The following is a 20,155-nucleotide window of genomic DNA, read 5'->3' on the forward strand; positions in this document are numbered from 1 at the left end:
CTGAAAGCACTGTTGCAAGTGATAACATTGCCAAAACGGTTAGCATTATGCAAATGTGCTGCACATCAGAAGGATACATCAGAAATAACTCAAGGCAATAACTTTGCAGATCGAGCAGCAAAGTTAGCCGCACAACAAATTGTAGACACGTTAATGTCTGCATCCGCTATGCAAATACCACTTGATGTACTTAGAGATGAACAAAAAGCTGCACCAACTACAGAACAAAAGAAATGGTTAAAGTGTGGAGCACAATTGCAAAAAGATTTGATGACTTGTGAAGGTAAACCAATACTCCCAAAGTCCCTACACAGAACAGCAGCACTGGTGACCCATGGGGTGACCCATGTTTCGACGGGGGGAATGGTCCAAGTTGTAAACACACACTTCTATACTCTGAATTTTGAAACTTCAGCAAAGGAATTTGTGAGGACATGCATGATCTGTCAAAAACACAATTCACAAGGCAATCTGAGGACAAAAAGAGGACATTTCCCCACACCACCTCATCCATTTCACACCATTCACATGGACTTTATTGAATTAAGTGAAAGTCAAGGCTCAAAATACGCTCTAGTGATTGTAGACGTATTTTCAAAATGGCCAGAGATTTATCCAGTGAAAAAAGCAGATGCAATCTCAGTTGCAAAATGTTTATGCAATCATTTCATTCCAACATATGGTATCCCTACTCTGATAAGATCAGATAATGGGACACATTTTGTTAATGATGTGATTAGTAAAGTCTCTGAAGCACTAGGATTCAGCATAAAAAACCATTGTGCTTATCATCCACAAAGTGCAGGGTTGGTAGAGAGAACTAACGGCACAATAAAACAGAGACTCAGAAAATGCATGGCAGAAACAGGAAGACCGTGGCCTGAATGCATAGGCCTAGTAAAAATGTGGATGAGATTAACACAAGGCTCCCAAAAACTGACACCTTTTGAGGTTGTTCATGGGAGACCTTTTCCACTGCCAGTGACAAGCGAACCTTTAGAAAAATCCGTCAGAGAAACAACTCTGGCAGAATGGATGGCAAAACTACTAGAAAATAAGGATATTGTTTTGAACAGTAAACTGCCGTAAGGCTCTCCAGTCTCTTGCAGGTTGAAACCAGGCGATTGGATCCTGTTACGGGTGCTCCAGAGGAAAAATTGGAGTATGCCTCGCTGGGAGGGTCCATACCAAGTGTTATTGACAACACCCACAGCCTGTAAAATTGCAGAGAGACCCTCCTGGATACATCAGAGCCACTGCAAAAAGGTTGAGGTCCCGAGAAGCCCCGACACCAAGGAGGAAGCACATTAGGGAAGCCTCACTTACGCTTGGTTGCTTCGGGGGTGAGGGGGAGCAGTGCGATTGGGTCCCCGTAGGGTGAGCCCGCACTCTAATCTCCATCCGATCAACTTTAGGGCAGCCAGGTGTAGGTGTGATGGACCTATGTGCGACAATGTGAAGGGGAACCCTGCTGGTTACCTTGACTATAAAAGCTCACCCTTACAGGATCCCAGCTGATGCCAACAGCAGCCGAGCCACAAGGCAGACAGAGAAGATGGACGCACGACAGCTTACACCTAATGGACATGACACAAGATCACATCCATCCTTGGATGAAAGGTGACTGATACAGATATGTGTTTAACAAAACCACAGAGAAAGACTGTTATGTTTGCTCGCACATGCCGAGCATATTGACACAGCCATGTATGAGAAACACCCTGGAACAAGTGCACCAAATTTGATCTAATGACTTTTGTAAGGTGCACAACAACATCAACATCCTGATCCAGGAAGAAGCCAAGTTTTAAAGAGACTGTTGATCGTCATTGAATTTTTCTTGATTTTATTTTGCTTTACTTATGTTATTCTTTGTTTAAAGCTGTAATTTCACAGATGATTAGTTTGTCATTCACAGCATACGCAGATGTACCAAAACCGATGAAGACTTCTTTTCCTATTTGTCAGATGAAGATGAAGTGTAACTAATGATGTGGTAACTGAAAACGTGAGAAACAAGTAGTTACTCACTGATGAATTGTACATTTCATTTCGTGATCAACAGGAGGGAATGTCAGAAGAGACTAGAAAGTGCATTTTCTGAAGAAACTGCAGTGTGAATGCTTGAATCTGAATGTATGCACTGAAATGAATTAATTGCTGAATTTTGAGTTAAAAATAAAAATGTTGAATGAGCTGGAAAATGCAGAGTTTTTAACCTGAAAACAAAAGTGCAGAACTTTTGAAAGCTGATGTTCACACAGAAGAAGTTGGAAAATAGCTGAAAAGTTTTTAAATTAAAATTTGGAAAACCTAAGAAATGAGAACAGAAAATTTAGAGTCAGAAAACACCTGAATGAATATTAAAAGTTCATATTCTTTGAATCACTGAATGACTGAAATGTGATCCCTCCACTTGGATCCACACAGTTTAAAAAGTTTATATTTCTGAGCTTTGAAAGACATGCTGTTGGAAAGAGAACATCGATGGCGACGCTTTGAGGGTAAAATGATGGCTGTAGGGCAAACACTGTGGACACAGCAGCAGTTGAAAGAGAAGTAGTTAAGATGAATCTTGGCAGAGTGAGGGACAGAGCTCGTTAGGCAGGCAGGTGTGAGCCTGGTTGCTATAGTGACTGCACCCAATGGCCCCATACACACGCAGACATGCACCTCACTTTTGCTGCTTAAAATGAACAGAAAAGTCAGGCCAAAACAAATCGCTCCCAAATGAAAAGTATAAGTCGTATTGACAAAATTCTTTCACCGTGAGCGGCAGCAATGTCCAGTCTACCTAATTCTCAGTTTTCATGCCTGTGGAGTTTATTATATGGACGTGGTGACAGTGTAAAGACAGCCTGCTCTTCTGATTTTCAAAGGAACTTTCTGAGCCATTTTAACATTGGAGTCTATGGAGGAGTTGGAGGGAGGAGGCTGTGATTTGGTGACATTTATGAAAGAACCATAACACCTAGCACAATAGTAAACACATTGGATGAAAGAGGACAGCGATGGCTACGTTTTGAGGGTAAAATCATACCTGTAGAGGAAACGCTGCGGACACAGCAGCAGTTTTAAAAAAGATTTTAAGATTAATTTTTTCGCTCCTCTCACTCTAGCAGTTGAGCTGTCTCACTCTAGCCCCAACATTCCGTCCCATACACACCCATTATAAACTCTGAAACGGCTGAAAAATCATCATGAAACTTAAACTGGAACTGAAGAAAAAGTATAACAGATATTGAAAAGATAAATACAAGTTGAATAGTTGAATGTCTTGTCTTCGTTTTAAAGTTTGAATGATCGCTCTATGTCAACGTATATGGAAGTAATACGAGTTTAAAAATGAGTAAGTTGAAGGAGAATTTGAAGGGTCTCCCCATTGAAATACATGGGAAATTTTTGTTGAAAAAAGTTAAATAATTTTAAAAATATAAATGTTATGAATGAGAAAAATACAAGCAGTCATGTCCAAAAGAAGAGGAATCTAAAGGTGTTTGAATGGTTTTTCTAAGTTGAGCGGTTTTGAAGGAATTAGATGCCAAAAAACGTACGGAATATATAATAATAATAATAAAGATTAGAAGAACAATACTGTGAATGCTTTTACAAGCATTCACACTAAATATTGTATAATATGATCAGCTATATGAAATGTATCTTTTTATCTTATTATTAAGGACATGTCCAAGTGACTTATCACCTAGTAACTTGTGTGCAGCTACTAACCGCTTCCTGTCTTCAGAGAACAGAGAAGTGAAGACTAAATGTAGTGAAGGGGAAAAACCCGCTGCTCTTAATGACGTTGTTACCTTTGAACAAACACACACACACACACACACACACACACACACACACACACACACACACATACACACACACACAGGAACATCTTGTATAAATAAAGGACGCGGACAGTCAATAGACGCGGATCCTGCGTCTAAAGGGCTGCCCTCGCGAGTAAAAGAAGAACTGCAGTGTTTGTGTGTTTTCTAAACTCAGGAGTCTTGGCTAAAGAAAGAACGGCAGGGTGATTTAAAGAAATCCCCTGTCAATAAGTAATAAGTTTAACCTGGTGTTTTGTTTGTTTGCTTGCTAATTTTTATTTCAATCATGTAAACAATATACAAAAGTTCATTTAGCAAAGATTCAGTTACATATCAAAAAGAAGTGGGAAGAAGTGCAAACTTATTTAATCCCACCACTTAAGTAAGGTGAAACCAGTGAACAGTAGAGAATATGAAGTAATGTCTAGTCTAATATCTGCTTTGCCTTGTTTAGTATTGCAATACTTATTGATACTTTGGAATGAATATATCTTATGTGAGCTCTCCAGTTAAGTCTTTTATCTAGTATTACCCCAAGAAATCTATTTTCATTGACTCTTTCAATATCAACACCATTTATTTGAAGCTGAACATTTGTAGTTAAACTGCTATTTCCAAATAAATATTTTTATTTTTATTTAAATTTAATGACAAATTGTTTTTATCAAGCCAAAGCTTCAATTTAATTATTTCATTAGTTATCTCATCCAATAAATGCTGCAGTTGCAAGTTGTTGTTGTCTAGATCTATTTCGTGTTCCAAATCCTGTGCATTACATTCCATGTGCTTAAATGGTCTCAGTTCCAGTTTATTATATTCTGCAATTGTCTGACTGATGCAGCTGTTTTTTCCAGATGTAGCCGAGTTGTTTATTTCAGTGTGTGTCAGTGTTTCAGTGAGTGTGTTTTCATTTTTGGTAATACAGTAGAAACAAAGTAGATAATCTGGAATCTCATGTCTTGGGAACACTGATTTTATTGCTATTATGACTCTTCCACTTTATGTGCTTAGCTTGATAATCTTTGAATAGCACTATATAAGAACCAGCTTATTTACAGTTTACCCTCTAATGCACAACAGTCTGATTGTTGGAGTGCAATCGTGCAATACAAACTACCTTGAGAAGACAGTTTTCTTGAACTAGTGTTATATAAAAATGAATTGAAGTCTTCCACACACACAGCAGGATTTTACTTGACTTTCTAATAAATCAAAAGATGAGAAAAAATATGGTTTGACAACTTTTCCCCAGAGGTCAGAAAAACTATCCAATAAATGAGCTGAATGAGTTTTGCCATGCGCCTTCATTTGTATTTAGGCAAAACTTATTCATTCCTAAGAGCTGCAAACCGACCTGTTAGAAAGTAATCATATGCTAAAAAAACAAATACCAACCTCCGATCAAACGCTGAACTTAGGTGCGCTCCATCAGGCCCTTGTGCAATGATGCTCACAAAGATCTGGTCCCGCTCAATCACATGGCTGTTCTCCAGACGTACTGGGAATTCTCTGTAACAGCAGGAGCAGAAACTCACTGGCATCAAGTTTCAGGGTGACCCCGCTGTTCATGCAGCAAACAAAAGCTTCCCAGTAATGCTTTTTATTTGATACTTCCTGATAATTTTCTCAGAAAAGTATAGATTACAGCATTACAGTAAATATATTTGGCCCAGATACATGCATAACACTGTTTCATTAAGGGCTGCACTGACAAACAAGTGAATATGCTAAAGTTACGAGTTATTAAATCTAAAGCTACGGTGTCAGTTTCAAACTCATACACCAACCGGTTCTTGATTTATCGCATTCACAAACCTGTGTCCACACCACCCACCTGCCAGGCTTGGTGACAATCACAACCTTAAGGGGTAAAAAATGCCTGAAACCTCTGAACAGTTAATGCAATCATTTGGACAATCTGACTGTTTAATTTAAAATCCACCCTGGTGGTGTTTAGAGGTGTGGTTACAACATTTTCAAAACACATTACACTTTCCAAAAACCTATATGTTACATGTTTTAGATGTAATTCATCAGCATGTGCCATACTGCCTTTGGATGCTAAGAAATGAACACAGGTCTGTCTAATGTCAGTCATTCTTACTTATTGACAGATAAATGCAACATAATGTATCAGCATTCCTGGTTTAACCATGTTAAAGACAACTTTTTATGCTGAGTTTAAAATGAATCATTAACTTTTATGGCGAGTGTAGTTCACTTGTTACAAAAATCACCAAAGGAGCGGAAGATTTACATTTTAAGAACAGTTCACTGTAGACAGTGTTCAGACTAAACAGGTATAAAGGCCATTGTGTTTTGTTTTGTTTTTTTAAATGAGCTTCTACTCAAGTCAGTGTGGGAAAAATGTAACTGTGCATCCGTGCAGTCAGAGTGACAGCTAACTCACATTCTCATCTCAGATGTGAAAGACGACAGGGGAGAGAGGGTACCACTGGTCAGAATGATGCAGCGAACGCCTTGATTCACCAGATCCTGCATACTGAAGCCCGGAGAAAAGCACCAGTAACTCAGAATATTTCCTGCAATATGCAGAGAAACAAATCACATTTACTTACAGTACAAATAGTTCATACACTCATAACTATTGAACTTTTAACAGGGTTCACATTCTGGCCTAAATGTATAAAGAAAATATCATGATATTACATTCAGTTCATGTGACTCCATGTAACCCACCAACGCGTCACGCTGTGCATCATTACCTTGTTTTTTTGATGAAGATGAAGCCCACACATCAACACTCTGTTTCTTTTTGTGAACGCTGTTGTCCCGATGGATATGAACCTGAGCCAAACACATGACACAAGCTCATCATTAGTCATTTCATTTCATAAAAAAAAAAGAAATCAAACATTTAAGATGCCGAAACAATGGTGATGGTTTCAGTTACTTCTCAATCAAGCGTGGCAAAGATATGCTAGCTGGTTCCAATATGAACACAACTGTGCAAAAACACACCTTAAAATGAGCCGTGTTGGTCTCCATCTGGTGCCGTCTGTCCTTCTCTGATGGTTCACCACAAAATACCAGCTGAAAACACCAGAACAGAGGGGAACGCTCAAACACGCCATGAGGTGATTAAATAATTACTCTTTATGCAATAAATAGTAATGAAGTCTATAATTTTGTTGAATGATCTCAATCAATTCTGGTAGGCCACACAAATATTATGGGACCAATGCAAAAACCCAAACAAAGAAGAAGTTTAACATTGACCTGTTTCTTTAATATCCATACGAAGTGTACCTGTATGATATCAGACAGCTTCTGGAGTCCACTTGTATTGAGGAATATTCCGGGCTCTGGTGAGAAACATGCATCAAACAGGTCATTTGTTAGTTAGTAGCACTAAGACGATCTGTATAATAAACCCAGCAAATGTTACAGATGATAAATGAAGTGACAATGTGTCCTACGTCCTGCCAGGTATCCACTGATCTGCTCCAGAGCTTCATAGACTGCCGTCTTGTTGCTGTAGGTCAGATGAGCTCTTTCTAACACCTCATAGATGAAGCTAAGACACAACAGAGAGACATGCAGTGCAGGTTATTATAACCTTCAGAATCATTCTCTGACCAGCTAAGGAAGAACCCCACTAGGGTCCATAGGGTTTATGTGATGGTAGTCTAAGGACTACCATCACAGACAGTCTCTGACCACTTTCTTCTTGTCGTTTTATTTTAAATATTTGACTCCAACCACAGATTTGTCACAGTGTCACCACACTACCCTAAAAATACTTTGGGAACAATTGTGTCAGTTTCCTGCAATAAAGTATGATAAAAACGACAACATAAGTAAAACTGATCTCAGACTCAGAGCTCGTTGTTGTTCTGCTGTGTGTCCATGTTAACAGTGGTTGACTAAGATACAAAAAACATTTTAAAAATGTATGCAGTTAACACTGATTCGCACAAAACGTTATAGATGATTATTTCAAATATGGATGTAGAAGAAAAGCATTTTTCATGCTGCTAATAAAATATCAAATCAAATGTGATATCTCAGTGTTTCCTTCTATTACAACATCATGGTGCAAAAAATTATATAATATAATTCTGTAATTATATAACATGTAGGATCTAAAACGTCACCAATGTTCAATTTGTCTTAATCACTCTATAAATTCCAGTTACAATCCATGTGCTAAATGTCAGGAAGTTCTCATTCCCATTATTGAAAATTGGATGCAGACAGCCTTTAAACATAACAGACATCATACGAAGCACAAACGCACAAATCTATGCATAAAACACACACGAACGACAAGACACACCAACCTGTGACGTGTGTTTTCTTACCTGAATCACACTCTATGGAACAGAACCGACTCAGACCGTGTGTAAAAACAAATGCCGACAGTCTGTTTCTCATCCTGGTCAGATGTTATCACTTAAAGTCTTGTTTCTTGCCCTCATCCCACTGATGCTTTACACTAACTGCACTCCAAGTCTGGCTTTGTTGTCTTAGGAGCACAGCTTTCTCTCTTACATCGTCTGCTTTTTCCACATGACCTTAACTTAAAGTGACACTGACGTCATTCAGGGAACCAACAAAATAAACATGAACAGATACATGTTCTTATCTGTTCTGTAAGGATATGTGTATCTTAGTGAAGCTAAAACATTCTAATGCCATCATATTTCAAACCTGTATTACTGAAGGTGGAAAAGCTTGGACAATAATCATTATTTTCTTGGACCGGCTCAAACAAGTATGCTTTGAGATTTATTTATTCATTTTCATATGTCTGGAACAACTGCTCAATCAGTTTATTAATGGGCAACCCATACACTCAGATGACTCTATTTCCATAGGTTCTTATTTTGAAAGCCTGCTCAGATGAATAGCGCTGCTGTCACCTACATTCCAGGTTTGGTAATGCCTTTATCACTTGGAACCTCATAGGAATCAATGGCAGCTTCCAGATCCAGTAGTATCTCTGTTAAAGCAGAAAACAAGTTTAGAAAAAGACCTCAAATCACCAACCAACAGGACGATCCACTCCACAATACTTTAATACTTACGTTTGATTTTAGCGATGGTGGACAAATCTAATTTTAAACCTAAAACAAAAAAAGACAAAATATCAACAGACCTGCAGCTGACAATCTTTTTCTTGCTTCACTAAAGAATAAACTAAAATTACTAGTAATAATGAAACTAAGGCCAAGGCAAAACTAAGGCTAGTAAAGAGTTAACAAGTAGAAGTAAATCCAAACTTCTAAAGTATACAAGTAACCCAAAGTACAATGACATTTATAAACAACTATACACTCTATATATTAGATGGAAAACTCTGTTAGGAACATGTGTATAAGTGAAGGTTTTCTTACCAGAGCTGAGGGATTCTACATTGACGTCTTCATTCACAGAGTCTTTGTGGCTGATTTCTTTAGCCTGCTCCACAAGCAGCCTGTCCACAGCATTGATGGCCGAGGCTACATCATAGGGAGTCAGATCAAACGATGTTGATTCCTCACATGTCTTCTCCTGCAAACAAAAGAAACATCACATCAGGTGGGATAGTATCAACAAAAGTAATTATCAGCATAATCCATATAACAAATATTTATTTTAAACATTATTATAAGTCTGTGCAACCAATGTTTTTGTAAATAGTAACTTTATTTATATAGAACCTTTAAACCCAGTGTATGAAATTAAAAGTTAAATTGTGTGTGGTTACTACATGTCAAAGGACAACAGTACAGGTAATGTAAATGTAGATTTTGTCTGAGAATGTTGTGTCCACAAAAATATAGATTTTAGTGGAGCAAACTGGCATTAGACCATCACAACCAAGGTGTCCTTTGTCTCAAGTTACATTTGTTGCATTAAGCTAAATGAGAGTTTAGCTTAATGCTAAAGGGGCCGATGGTGGGATATGGCAGCCTCGCTTCTGTCAGTCTGCCTCAGGGCAGCTGTGGCTACAACTGTAGCTTGCCTCCACCAGTGTGTGAATGTGAGAGTGAATGAATAGTGGAATTGTACAGCGCTTCGAGTGTCTAGAAAAGCGCTATATAAATACAATCCATTATTTTGTCAGGAAAAGTGGCCATCATGTAATAAATAGATGAAAATAACAAGGCGAGCATGTTCCAGAACAGTGTTCATATTAATAATCATAATAAAAGAGCTTTTTTTCAACAATGACACATGCTTAGATTGTTGCTTTGCAAAAATCCCACCAAATATCTTGTTTTGCTCTCTACTGCTGAAATGATTGACAAAAAATGATTAAAATATTAGCAGGCACCAGTGCTACACCTCAGCATCAGAGTAAGTAGGATTTTCAGAAAGCGTGACCTCTGGCCTTGACCCTGAGTTCATGGTCACGTGTTTATCACATTCTTCAATAATGAATCATGCCTTAAATATGCAGCACCTTGCATTGTGCATTAACTGTAAATTTAAATGTTATAAGAAAATGATCAGACAAAAGAGGGTTTTCAGGAAATCCTGTAAATTGTTCAGTTTCTATGTCATATGTCAAAAAACAAGATCTAGTGTGATTAAAGTGGTGGATCCACACGGATTTGATCTGAGCTGAGCACTGTTAAATAAAAAGTTTGAGAAATCAGACAAACTCTGAGTAAGGCCCAGGTGAAAGACAGAAAACAAATGAAACTGTTTTTCATTGAGTTCTCCAGCTATGGTGGACAAGACTAAGCATCAGGCTTTTAAATGAATTCAAACTCTGTCTGCGTCTTTGGTTGATTAATAAGCTGGAGTGGAAGCTTGCTGCCCCACCCCCTTTAACGCCTGTGCTTCAGATTCTGAAGCACCCGTAAGTCCAAACGTAAACTAATTGGACTCTGACAATTAGTTTACGTTTACCCTTAGCCAGCAGTTTTAAATTTCCTTCAGTGTCGCCTGCTCTGGCCCCTGGAAGACAATTCACTATGTTGCTCGTGTCTGTAGCTTCACATGTGTCGAAACAGATTCGTCAATTACTAGAGTTTGTTCCTCAAAGGATGTGTCACCAAGTTGGGAAAAACAACTAGGACATAGACGGGTTTGGTGGTGTACCAGGGCTTCTGTTTAGGACTACGCTTCCTCCTGACTGTCACCCAGCCGTCCCGTTTTCCCGGCTGCTTGGGACAATCTGCTGGGCGAGAGCTAACGGTGGCTATGCTAGCTTTGGCTGCACCTGCTACATGGGCCTGGCTAGATACAGATTTTTAAAGGGGCCACATTTATTACAAGCATCGTTATTACTAAAGAGGGCTGAGGAGTAACTAAACCTCTGACATACTGAGCAGGAAAGTGGAGAAGGGACAGGTGAAGAGGTCGTGCTGCTAGAGAGTCGGCTACAATATAAGTTAGCAACTTCCTTAAGATACAGTGAATGAATATTGTGCATATAATTAGTGGGTGAATCAAAAGAGAGTGTGCAAAAGGAAAATCTAGAAACACTGGTTTTAATCTATCCTTATGGTTTGAGTAGGCCAGCCCCTCTGATTTTAAATTAGGCTCGATGTGGCCTGCAAGTTAAAATGCATTTGAAACCCTCTAGTGTAGACCACTCCCATTTAGTAGTGGGTCACTTGTGGTCTTCGAAGCTTTTATATACAACAGTGCCAATTTTTTAGTGAATACATTTGACAGAGGAAATCTCTGCCAAATATAACCTTACCACATTGTGAGCTTCGTCAAAGATAACCACAGCTCCATTCAGGTCGATGTTGTGTGCCTTGCGGCTCTGTGGAATGGAGAGAGGGAGGGAGAGGCAGTTGAATATTAGCTATTCATGGAGATTAGAAATGACAGTGCCAATCACAACACTAAAGTCTCTGCTGATGCTCATTTATGGTCACAGATGTCAGCCTCAGATGTAATGTGGATGACTGAGCTTACCTTTGGATCTAGCAGGTAGTTGTATGGCATAAAAATGACATCTGCTTGTTGTTTCAGTGAACGGGACAGGTAGTAAGGACAGACTCTGTGGAAAAATTTACAAATGCAAAATCAAATATGTGAAGTTTATGGAAAAACTGACTCATTCTGATAGCGGTTTAAAGAGATAACATAGTACAAAAGGTATAGTTCCTATCCACTAGCCTGTGACTACTGTGCGTTTCAGTGGTTCTTGGATGAGTTGCTGCACTGCTAGGGGAGGTTGTTAAGGCTTTTAAGATTTATTGCTCAGATGACTGTTACATTTTGACTCAGAGAATTTGAAGAGTTCAAAAGACATTAAAATGAAAGAAAACATCATGCCTCTGGTATTGTTTCATAATATTGAAGCTTCAGGACAACTGCTGAAATAAAGTCAAAAAGCATCCTTCAAATGATAATGACTCATTTGTGATAAGGCCTTATCATTCTGGAAGACAACACTCCTATCCTACCTGAGACAGAGATGTTTTAATATTTGTTCAAAGGTGCTCTCTCAGAACAACTACTTACTGATCTGCAGTAGGGTTTCAGAGTTCTGTACAGTATCTTAGCTGGTCCTAGGACCTCTGATGTTGTGCCTGCTATCTGCTAAATTCATTCTTCTATTTTGGGGTTACAGCTCCTAATATTCCCATTATCACTGAGACAACTTTGGACTTTACCTTCCACATCTGCTCCAGTTGTTACTTTGGCCCTTCTCCATTTTCTATTTTAGCACTTTTCTATTTTCTTGTGCTCCTTCTTCCCGATGTTGCTGTCCACTCTATCACAGCTGTGGTTTTCTGTTACTTCAAAGTCCCACAGGACACAGGCCCAATTTTTCTCAACGACCTTTGGTGTTGTCTCCCATCAGGACGTGGGGACTTCTAGTACACAGATGTTCCTGTATCCCACTCACGTGATTGTCCTGTGTAGCCTGCCCTAGTTTGCATCTTACGTCCCGCTACTATGCGCTGGATAGTGTCCGGGGAACCTTTGCACAATCTGCAACTTGGGTCCTGTCCGTTATGGTAGACTCTGCTGTCCTTTAAGCTGGCCTTTTCTAGCTACCATGGCAACGGTATGTCCACTGCAGGGATTGTCCATGATGGTTCCTGATCATGTCTTTGGCATACTTGGAGCAGCTCATCTCAGGTGGCCCAACTTGCTGATGTATTCATGAATGCTCAGCGTTTCATCCTGCATTGTGGCTCTGACACTAACTCACTCAGCACCTTGCCTCTTTCTGTTGCCTGTGGTGCTGGACGTCTGATGGAGATCTCTATACATCATGAGGAGTTTTCATGTCCTGATATCAGTGGCCCATATATCCCCCAGTGGCCACTTTATTATTTCAGCTGTGGCACACCCAGGCACCTGTAGATTGTTGATTTGACCACTCCTACTTATTTTTGTTTTCCATCTCTCTGATAGATTAATTTGGCTTTTTCAGCATAATAATGTTCCCCATTTTGTACCAAAATAAGAAAGTGCAGTACAGAGACTGAAACAGACAAGTACAAAAAAATGAACACATGAACTACAAACCTCTGTTTGGTGCCAAATTGGACCAAATCTTCCACATCGAGGATGGAATTAACCAAATCTCTGTCAGTGCTCTTTTCTAGAAGAAAAAAAAAAAATCAAGCTTGAGATCTGGTACTTATAGGATACTAAATCACTGAAACATGTGATTAAAACCAGGGCCATCACGGGTGACCCCTTGCATCCCGCCCACCACGTGTTTGACCCATTGCCCTCCAGACGATGCCTCAGGTCAGTCAGGTCCTAAACCTTCAGACTCACAAACAGATATTTTCCGTGGAAGGACTATAATAAATCAAATGCTATGTACAGAAGGGTAGAGCGTAATCAAAATATAAAGTGTAATTAGTTATAAATACTATTACAATGCTAAGACATTCAGAATGTATGAGTGCCTTTATAACTAGCAGCATAACTTACTCCATACCTAACTACAAGCTTTATCCAAAAAGAAACACATGGCGGCTCCTCACCACCATGTGTTTTTTAGGTGCCTGACGCACTCTTGGAGCATGGAGACATTATCTTGATGTATTTGTAGATGCTCTGTGTTTACTTTTGAGCTCTGACACTCAATCAGTTGGTTCAGGCGGCAGTGCCTGGGGAGGCTAGCAAACACAGCGCACACTAAAACCTCCAAACCTTCCTTGTGTATTTTAATATTGCACCAAGACCTGGGAAGAGAGGAGGAACAAGACGTGACGCCAAGCTGGGCAGCAAGGCGACTGGAAGTACAATTGTGGACATTAAAACGGGTAAAGACTAATCACTGTAAACACAGAAACGTGAACTGAATCGTCTGTGCATTTTAGTTACACTCTATTTGGCCCCAACAAGGAAGCTTCCTGGCTCCCTCCTATCACCTCCAGTCACTGAGGGACAGCTGTGGTGATCTACTGACCCTTTTCTTTCTTCTGTCTCTCCCCATGATTCCGGTGGCGACTGCACCCGATTTACCATGGGTCACACAGATGCCGGGGCAGGAGTGCTGCAGCTGCACAACCTCTGAGTGTCTGTTAATTGAGATGGGCCAGGTGTTCTGTGTCACCAGCCTTCCAACACCTTGCCCTGATTTCAGGAGGGCCATACAGTGTTCCTGTAGGGTACCAGAGGGGTACATTCCAGACTACGCTGCACGGCAGAGCTTGGCCCACCAAAACCTGGTTTGGACGGGGGCATTGTTGGAGGCAGAGTGGGTGGAGATCAGGTGTGTGAATGGGGATTTTCATAAGTATCCTGTGGTGCAGCTGGAAATTAAATACAAGGGCAAAATTCATTTACTAAGGCTGCGGTTAGCCAATGTTTGGGAATGCGCTCATGACCAGCAGGGACATGACATGTATGTGCTCAGAGGTGAATGAAACCAGATCCCTGGGATATCATTTTCAGTTATATGGGAGTCACTGAAAGCCTATCTTCAGGGCCAAATTATCTCATTTTCCACAGCAAGAAAAACAGCTGACACAGCGCGATAATAAATGATTATAATAGTCTATCATTAAAGTAACAAATGTATGGACTAGATTCTCAACATAACAGTTTTTCCCCCTTTTTAAATCAAGTGAAAGCAAGCAGTAGATATTTTATTAATATCCACATTTGGGACATTCCTGGACTCCAAACTTCCTCACAGTAGTGCTGGAGACCCAGGTTGTGCCATACTTCGAAAGTTATTAGTGTCAAATAACATAATAAACATAGTATGTAAAACATAAAAAGGTAAAAGGACATGCTTTTCCAGACTACGTTCTGCTACACGGATACAGTCCCTCTGTTAGACCATTACCTTCAACATTGTTGTAGTAAACACATGACCTGGTGGAAACTTTTCCTCTGCACATATGAACCTGAAAAACAAAAAAATGATTCCACATTAAGACAAAACCACTAACCCATTACTTATATTTTTTTTTTTTACCAGCTAGATCACTGGCAAGGTTGTGCAGGAAATTAATGTGTTAAGATAGATAGATTGACCAAGGAAACTTACGAATTTGAAAAAATAAAAAAAAAAATTCATTATTCAACAGGACTGTCAGAATAAAAATGAAATAAAAAAATATTAGCTAATACAAATTAAAGTATTAGAAGTATTTAAACAAAAAACAATGAAAATAGGAACCTAATAATGACTTCTGTCCATAAATTCATATTAAGTGTCCTGAAAAAATCTGCAGAAGGAACTGAAATTGTCAGGAACGGTTACCATGAGGGAGTGTGACTCTTTGTATTGTCGCTCTTATCTGCTATTATATATTTTTTTACACATGTTGGTAGTCTGATGGAAATTTCTTTTACCTTAGTGTACTGATCATGTGTTTTTATAATAGACATACATATAGATATATTAGTTAGAGATAGAAAGGATAGCATCATATATGTGTTTTATGCTATATCCCCCCCCCACCCCACCCCACCCCACACACACACACACACACACAGGTATTGTAAGTTAGATGTGGACTGGCAAAAGGAGAGGAAGAGACCTTTGGGAGTGAGGGGGCCTTCGGGGGGAGGCCTTAGAAGGTAAATCTTCATGTGACTGTTAAGTGAAAAACAAGGTTTCAACTCTCTCCCTGTCTGCAGATGATATAACCCTCCCCCCAGCCACCTCCTCCAGCTTGTGCGGGGGAACACCAAGGTTTTCCCAGGTGAGCCGAGAGATATAATCTCTCCAATGTGTCCTGGGTCCCGGTGGGACATGCCTGGAACACCTCACCCAGGAGACGACCAGGAGGAATCCTTGTCAGATGCCCGAACCACCTCAACGGGCTCCTTTCAATGTGGAGGAGCAGCGGCTCTAACCTGAGCCCCTCCCGGATGGCCGAACTCCTCACCCTATCTCTAAGGGAGAGGCCAGCCACCCTTTGGAGGAAGCTCATTTCCACCGCTTGTATCCATGATCTCGTTCTTTTGGTCACTACCCACTGCTCGTGACCACAGGTGAGGGTAGGCACGTAGATCGACCGGTAAATTGAGAGCTTCTCTTTTACACTCAGCTCTCTCTTCACCACAACGGACCAGTGTAGCGTCCACATCACTGCAGCCACAGCACCAATCCGTCTGTCGATCTCCCGCTCCCTTTTCCCATCACTCGTGAACAAGACCCTGAGATACTTGAACTCCTCAACTTGGGGTAGGAACTCGTCCCTGACCCAGAGTGGGCACTCCATCCATTTCCTTTTGAGGACCATGGCCTCAGATTTGGAGGTCACCTCATTTGCTTTTTGCAGATGATGTGGTTCTGTTGCCTTCATCAGGTGACACCTCAAAGCTGATGGAACAATAGATTACAAAATCTGCTGGAAACCTCATGTATATAAACTATTTGATTCAGGTGTGCTTGGCTGTGCTGCTGCCTTTGCCCGTGTGTTCGTTATGCAGATTACAGATTTTTGACCCTTTTCAGTCTGGCTTTCAAAAGCAGCACTCTACTGAGACCGCTCTCTTAAGGGTTCTAGAATCATCTGTTAATGGTTTCTGATGCAGGAAATTGTGAAACTGTGATCGTTTTGCTTGATCTCAGTGCAGCCTTTGATACCACTGACCACAAAATCCTACTTAACAGGCTGAAGGTTTTGGCGGGTATATCTGGCTCCACCTTAGACTGGTTGTCTTCCCACTTATCAGACAGGTTCTTTTCTGTCAGGACTGACAGATTTACCTCTAACATTGCCCCCCTAACCTCCGGAGTCCCGCAGGGTTCAGTTTTGGGTCCATGATTAGTTTCTTTCTACATGCTTCCTTTAGCTGGCATTATTCAATCTTTTAGTGACCTGTCTTATCATTTCTATGCCAATGACATTCAGCTGCATATGTCCTTTAAGCCTCATCAGCTGGATAGGCTGTCCACCCTAGTCCAGTGCTTAACTCAGGTTTCTGATTGGTGTGGAATTACAGGGATTATTTTACATAACCATCATCTTTATCATTGCATTAATTATCATTTCATCCAAGCATTTATTGAAGTTGCTGGCATTATGTTATAATTTGTATTACAGGGGTTATCATAATCAAATATTAACATGTTTATTACAGGTGCAGTTATAACCACTTTAAATCGTTGAGTTAAATCTATAATCTTAAAAGCTTATATGCTGAGTATATTGTTACAGTAAAATAGTAGCTGAGCAAAGGCCTGAATGTATTCAGCTTCTTGTTGCATTTGAGTCTGCCTAGCAACAGGTGACAGAAGGAGGACAAGTCCATGGGGACCTCAAAGGCCTGAGATCATCACCATATTTGGATGGATGCCAGAAAGGGGAACTTCTGTGTCTGCATTTATCTCTTAAAATTGATCATTGTCTGTAAAAGAGGCAAATAATGTTCTTAAGATGCAAATTATGTGCTTGTAAACGCATGAGGGGGCGTCATAATACCCTGATGTTATAAAAGCAATCTGAGGTGTATTTTTGGACGGGGATTTACAACTGATGGTTTCCAGTGAACGTCTCCCCACGCTGCGTGTATTCATTAAAATCAATTGTTTGACTGACCTCTTCTGGACCATGATTGTTTTACTCTCGTCCTCAATTTCGGACCCGTAACATTTGGTGCATTGGCCGAGGGTTGAGGGGGAGAGAGTTGGAGATTGAGACCGAGAGGGTCCGAGGCGCTCGAACGAGCAGACACGAGTCAGTGGTCGAAGTGAGTGGACATAAGCCGGCTTATTCAAAGGTAAGGCACTACCTGTTGAATTATTTCCAAAATGTGCCTGATTGGACATGAGAAATTAAAGTCTACTCACTGAAATTACTGGTAAAAGTCTGTTTTGATTCTGGTGAAAATCTCATGAGAATTGAAGTTGAAGTAAAGATAATGAAACGTTGAAAACAAGTAAAGAGTAAAGAGAATAAGTGTATTTAAAGCAGTTGGACTGCAGAGTGAATTTAGAGTTATAGGTTATTGGCGAAGAGTTTGTGACAGTTAAGTCCTAATTGAATATAAAGCCGGGCTTGGACATCAATAACATTGCTTGTGTAATTTTATGGGGTGTCTTCAAAAGTAATTAAATTTTTGTAGTACGGGATTCTGGGAATTCTGAGAAGTGCATTGTTCGGAGGTGACGCTCCAAATTTCCTGGCGACGGTCAGGATTTTCCTTGGGAAGGGATAGTCCGATTGGCAATCGTGGGCAACTGGGGACAGCCCAAAATAGCTACTGACTAGGTCAGTTTACCGTCCGGGGCGGTGGTTTGCACTTTTTTGGTCAGTAGAAACCGGGTTTCGGGCGTGTAACTTTAACTTAAAACTTCGGGGAAGCCTGGGATGTGAAATGCCCCAAAATAGAGCTTCTCGGCAGGGGTTGAGTTGGTTGACGCTTTTAAATTGTGTTAGGGCATTAGATATGTGACCACGGTCCGGGGCCGAGACTGGTTAATTGATGACAAAAAACTCAGGGAGTTTATCGGTTGGACCGTTAATTTAAATTTGTCGAAATTGTGTAGGTTTTGAAATGTCAGGCCTAATACTGCAGTTGTAATTATAAAGACGTCTGTGTAAAATTGTGTGTGAGAGGAGTCTGTGAGTCAGGCTGGTATTATTTTTAGACTGTGTGTGTGTGTGAAAAAATGCAAATAAGGCAGCTGCAAGGTCCTTAGAGTTTGAGGAAGTTCATAGAGACTGTTACACATTACTGTTACACATTTCTGAATGCGTGTGTTTAAGACGCCATTTATGTTTATTAGAGGGTTATGAATAAAGTTTTGAGTTGCTGTAGTGGATGGATTGTAATTGACTGAGTTTTGAGTTATATATATATATATGTATATATATATATATATATATGTACGGAGTGCATTGTATATACTTAAGACTAACATATTACTTTCAGTAGTAACCTCTCTTCAGAAATAAAGGCTGTGGTGTTTTATTGTTCCAGTTATGCGTGTGCTGTGAGAAGGATTAGAGGTTTCAACTGTTCTTATTTCATTTGCTCTTTCTGAGTTTGAAAAGCATGCCTGTAAAATACTCTTAGGAAAGCGTATTTTGAGTGATTTTAACTGTGTGAATGCTGTCAGTATTTGATTTGAGTGACTCTGTGTGATTTGTACCAAAGAGTAAATAAGTAATAATAACACTAGGGAGGTTTATAGTAGAATGAGTGAAAAGTGGGAGGTTGAGAGAAGAGGCAGTGTGTGTGAGACGATTATGAAAGTATTGGGTGAATGATGTCACAAAAACTGACAAATGCAAAAAACTTGGAATATTTAAAAGTGTGCATGAAATAAGGGTGTATTGTTTTTAGACCAAGACTTAGTAAAACTAAAGAGGGTTTGTAGACTGTAAATATGAAAAAACAAGGGTTTGTTTAATTTGTAGAAACAGGAAAGAGAAACAGGAAATATGGCTCTGTGTGCCTGGTGTGTGAGAGGAAGTGTGTGTGTGTCTGGGACAGGAAACGCATGCCCATAAATGGTAACTGAGTGTGTAGAGAAAGAACACAGAGAGACAGACGAGTTAACTCTAGGCACATGAAGCAAATGAAGCCTTTATGAGAAGAAATGAATATAATATTAATTCTATGCTTTAGTGTGCCAATACAGGTGGATTTCTCTCAACATGGGACTTTGAGTAACCGGCAAAAAGGATAGAGGAACAATTGGGAAAAACAGGCCACTTTTTGGCTAAGATTTATAGCTTCACCTCTCACTTTGTCCCTGAAACTGAGAAGAAACTCAAAGGACAGTCAATCTCCTGATGAAGACCGACAGAACATCGTGGACTAGAAGAATTAACTGAAGCTAAAAGACAGTGCAAGCGAAAGCAGTAACACTGACGACGACTGATGAGTCCAGCAGTATGAAAGAAAGCACGTGATGCAACATGCATGCTGGTGAAGAATAGTGTGATGTGTCTGCTTGAAGGCACTGACTCTCA

General features: G+C 40.0%; 1 protein-coding gene across 2 annotated transcripts in view; it reads right to left on the reverse strand.

The window, feature by feature from the left end:
* Window positions 1-20,155, reverse strand: part of LOC100709275 (regulator of telomere elongation helicase 1) — a 64,864-nt gene that overhangs the window by 23,871 nt on the left and 20,838 nt on the right. For both annotated transcript variants that reach the window (XM_025901769.1, XM_005458806.4), the window contains exons 5-17: window positions 15,064-15,124; window positions 13,281-13,356; window positions 11,712-11,796; window positions 11,491-11,556; window positions 9,188-9,344; window positions 8,879-8,917; window positions 8,718-8,793; window positions 7,268-7,365; window positions 7,098-7,153; window positions 6,810-6,881; window positions 6,554-6,635; window positions 6,238-6,370; window positions 5,223-5,336 (exon numbers count right to left, since the gene is read on the reverse strand). In XM_025901769.1, coding sequence (XP_025757554.1) covers window positions 5,223-5,336; window positions 6,238-6,370; window positions 6,554-6,635; window positions 6,810-6,881; window positions 7,098-7,153; window positions 7,268-7,365; window positions 8,718-8,793; window positions 8,879-8,917; window positions 9,188-9,344; window positions 11,491-11,556; window positions 11,712-11,796; window positions 13,281-13,356; window positions 15,064-15,124 — 1,115 coding nt within the window. The remainder of the gene's footprint in view (window positions 1-5,222; window positions 5,337-6,237; window positions 6,371-6,553; window positions 6,636-6,809; window positions 6,882-7,097; window positions 7,154-7,267; window positions 7,366-8,717; window positions 8,794-8,878; window positions 8,918-9,187; window positions 9,345-11,490; window positions 11,557-11,711; window positions 11,797-13,280; window positions 13,357-15,063; window positions 15,125-20,155) is intronic.

The sequence above is a fragment of the Oreochromis niloticus genome, linkage group LG20 (assembly GCF_001858045.2).
Source record: "Oreochromis niloticus isolate F11D_XX linkage group LG20, O_niloticus_UMD_NMBU, whole genome shotgun sequence".
NCBI lineage: Eukaryota > Metazoa > Chordata > Actinopteri > Cichliformes > Cichlidae > Oreochromis > Oreochromis niloticus.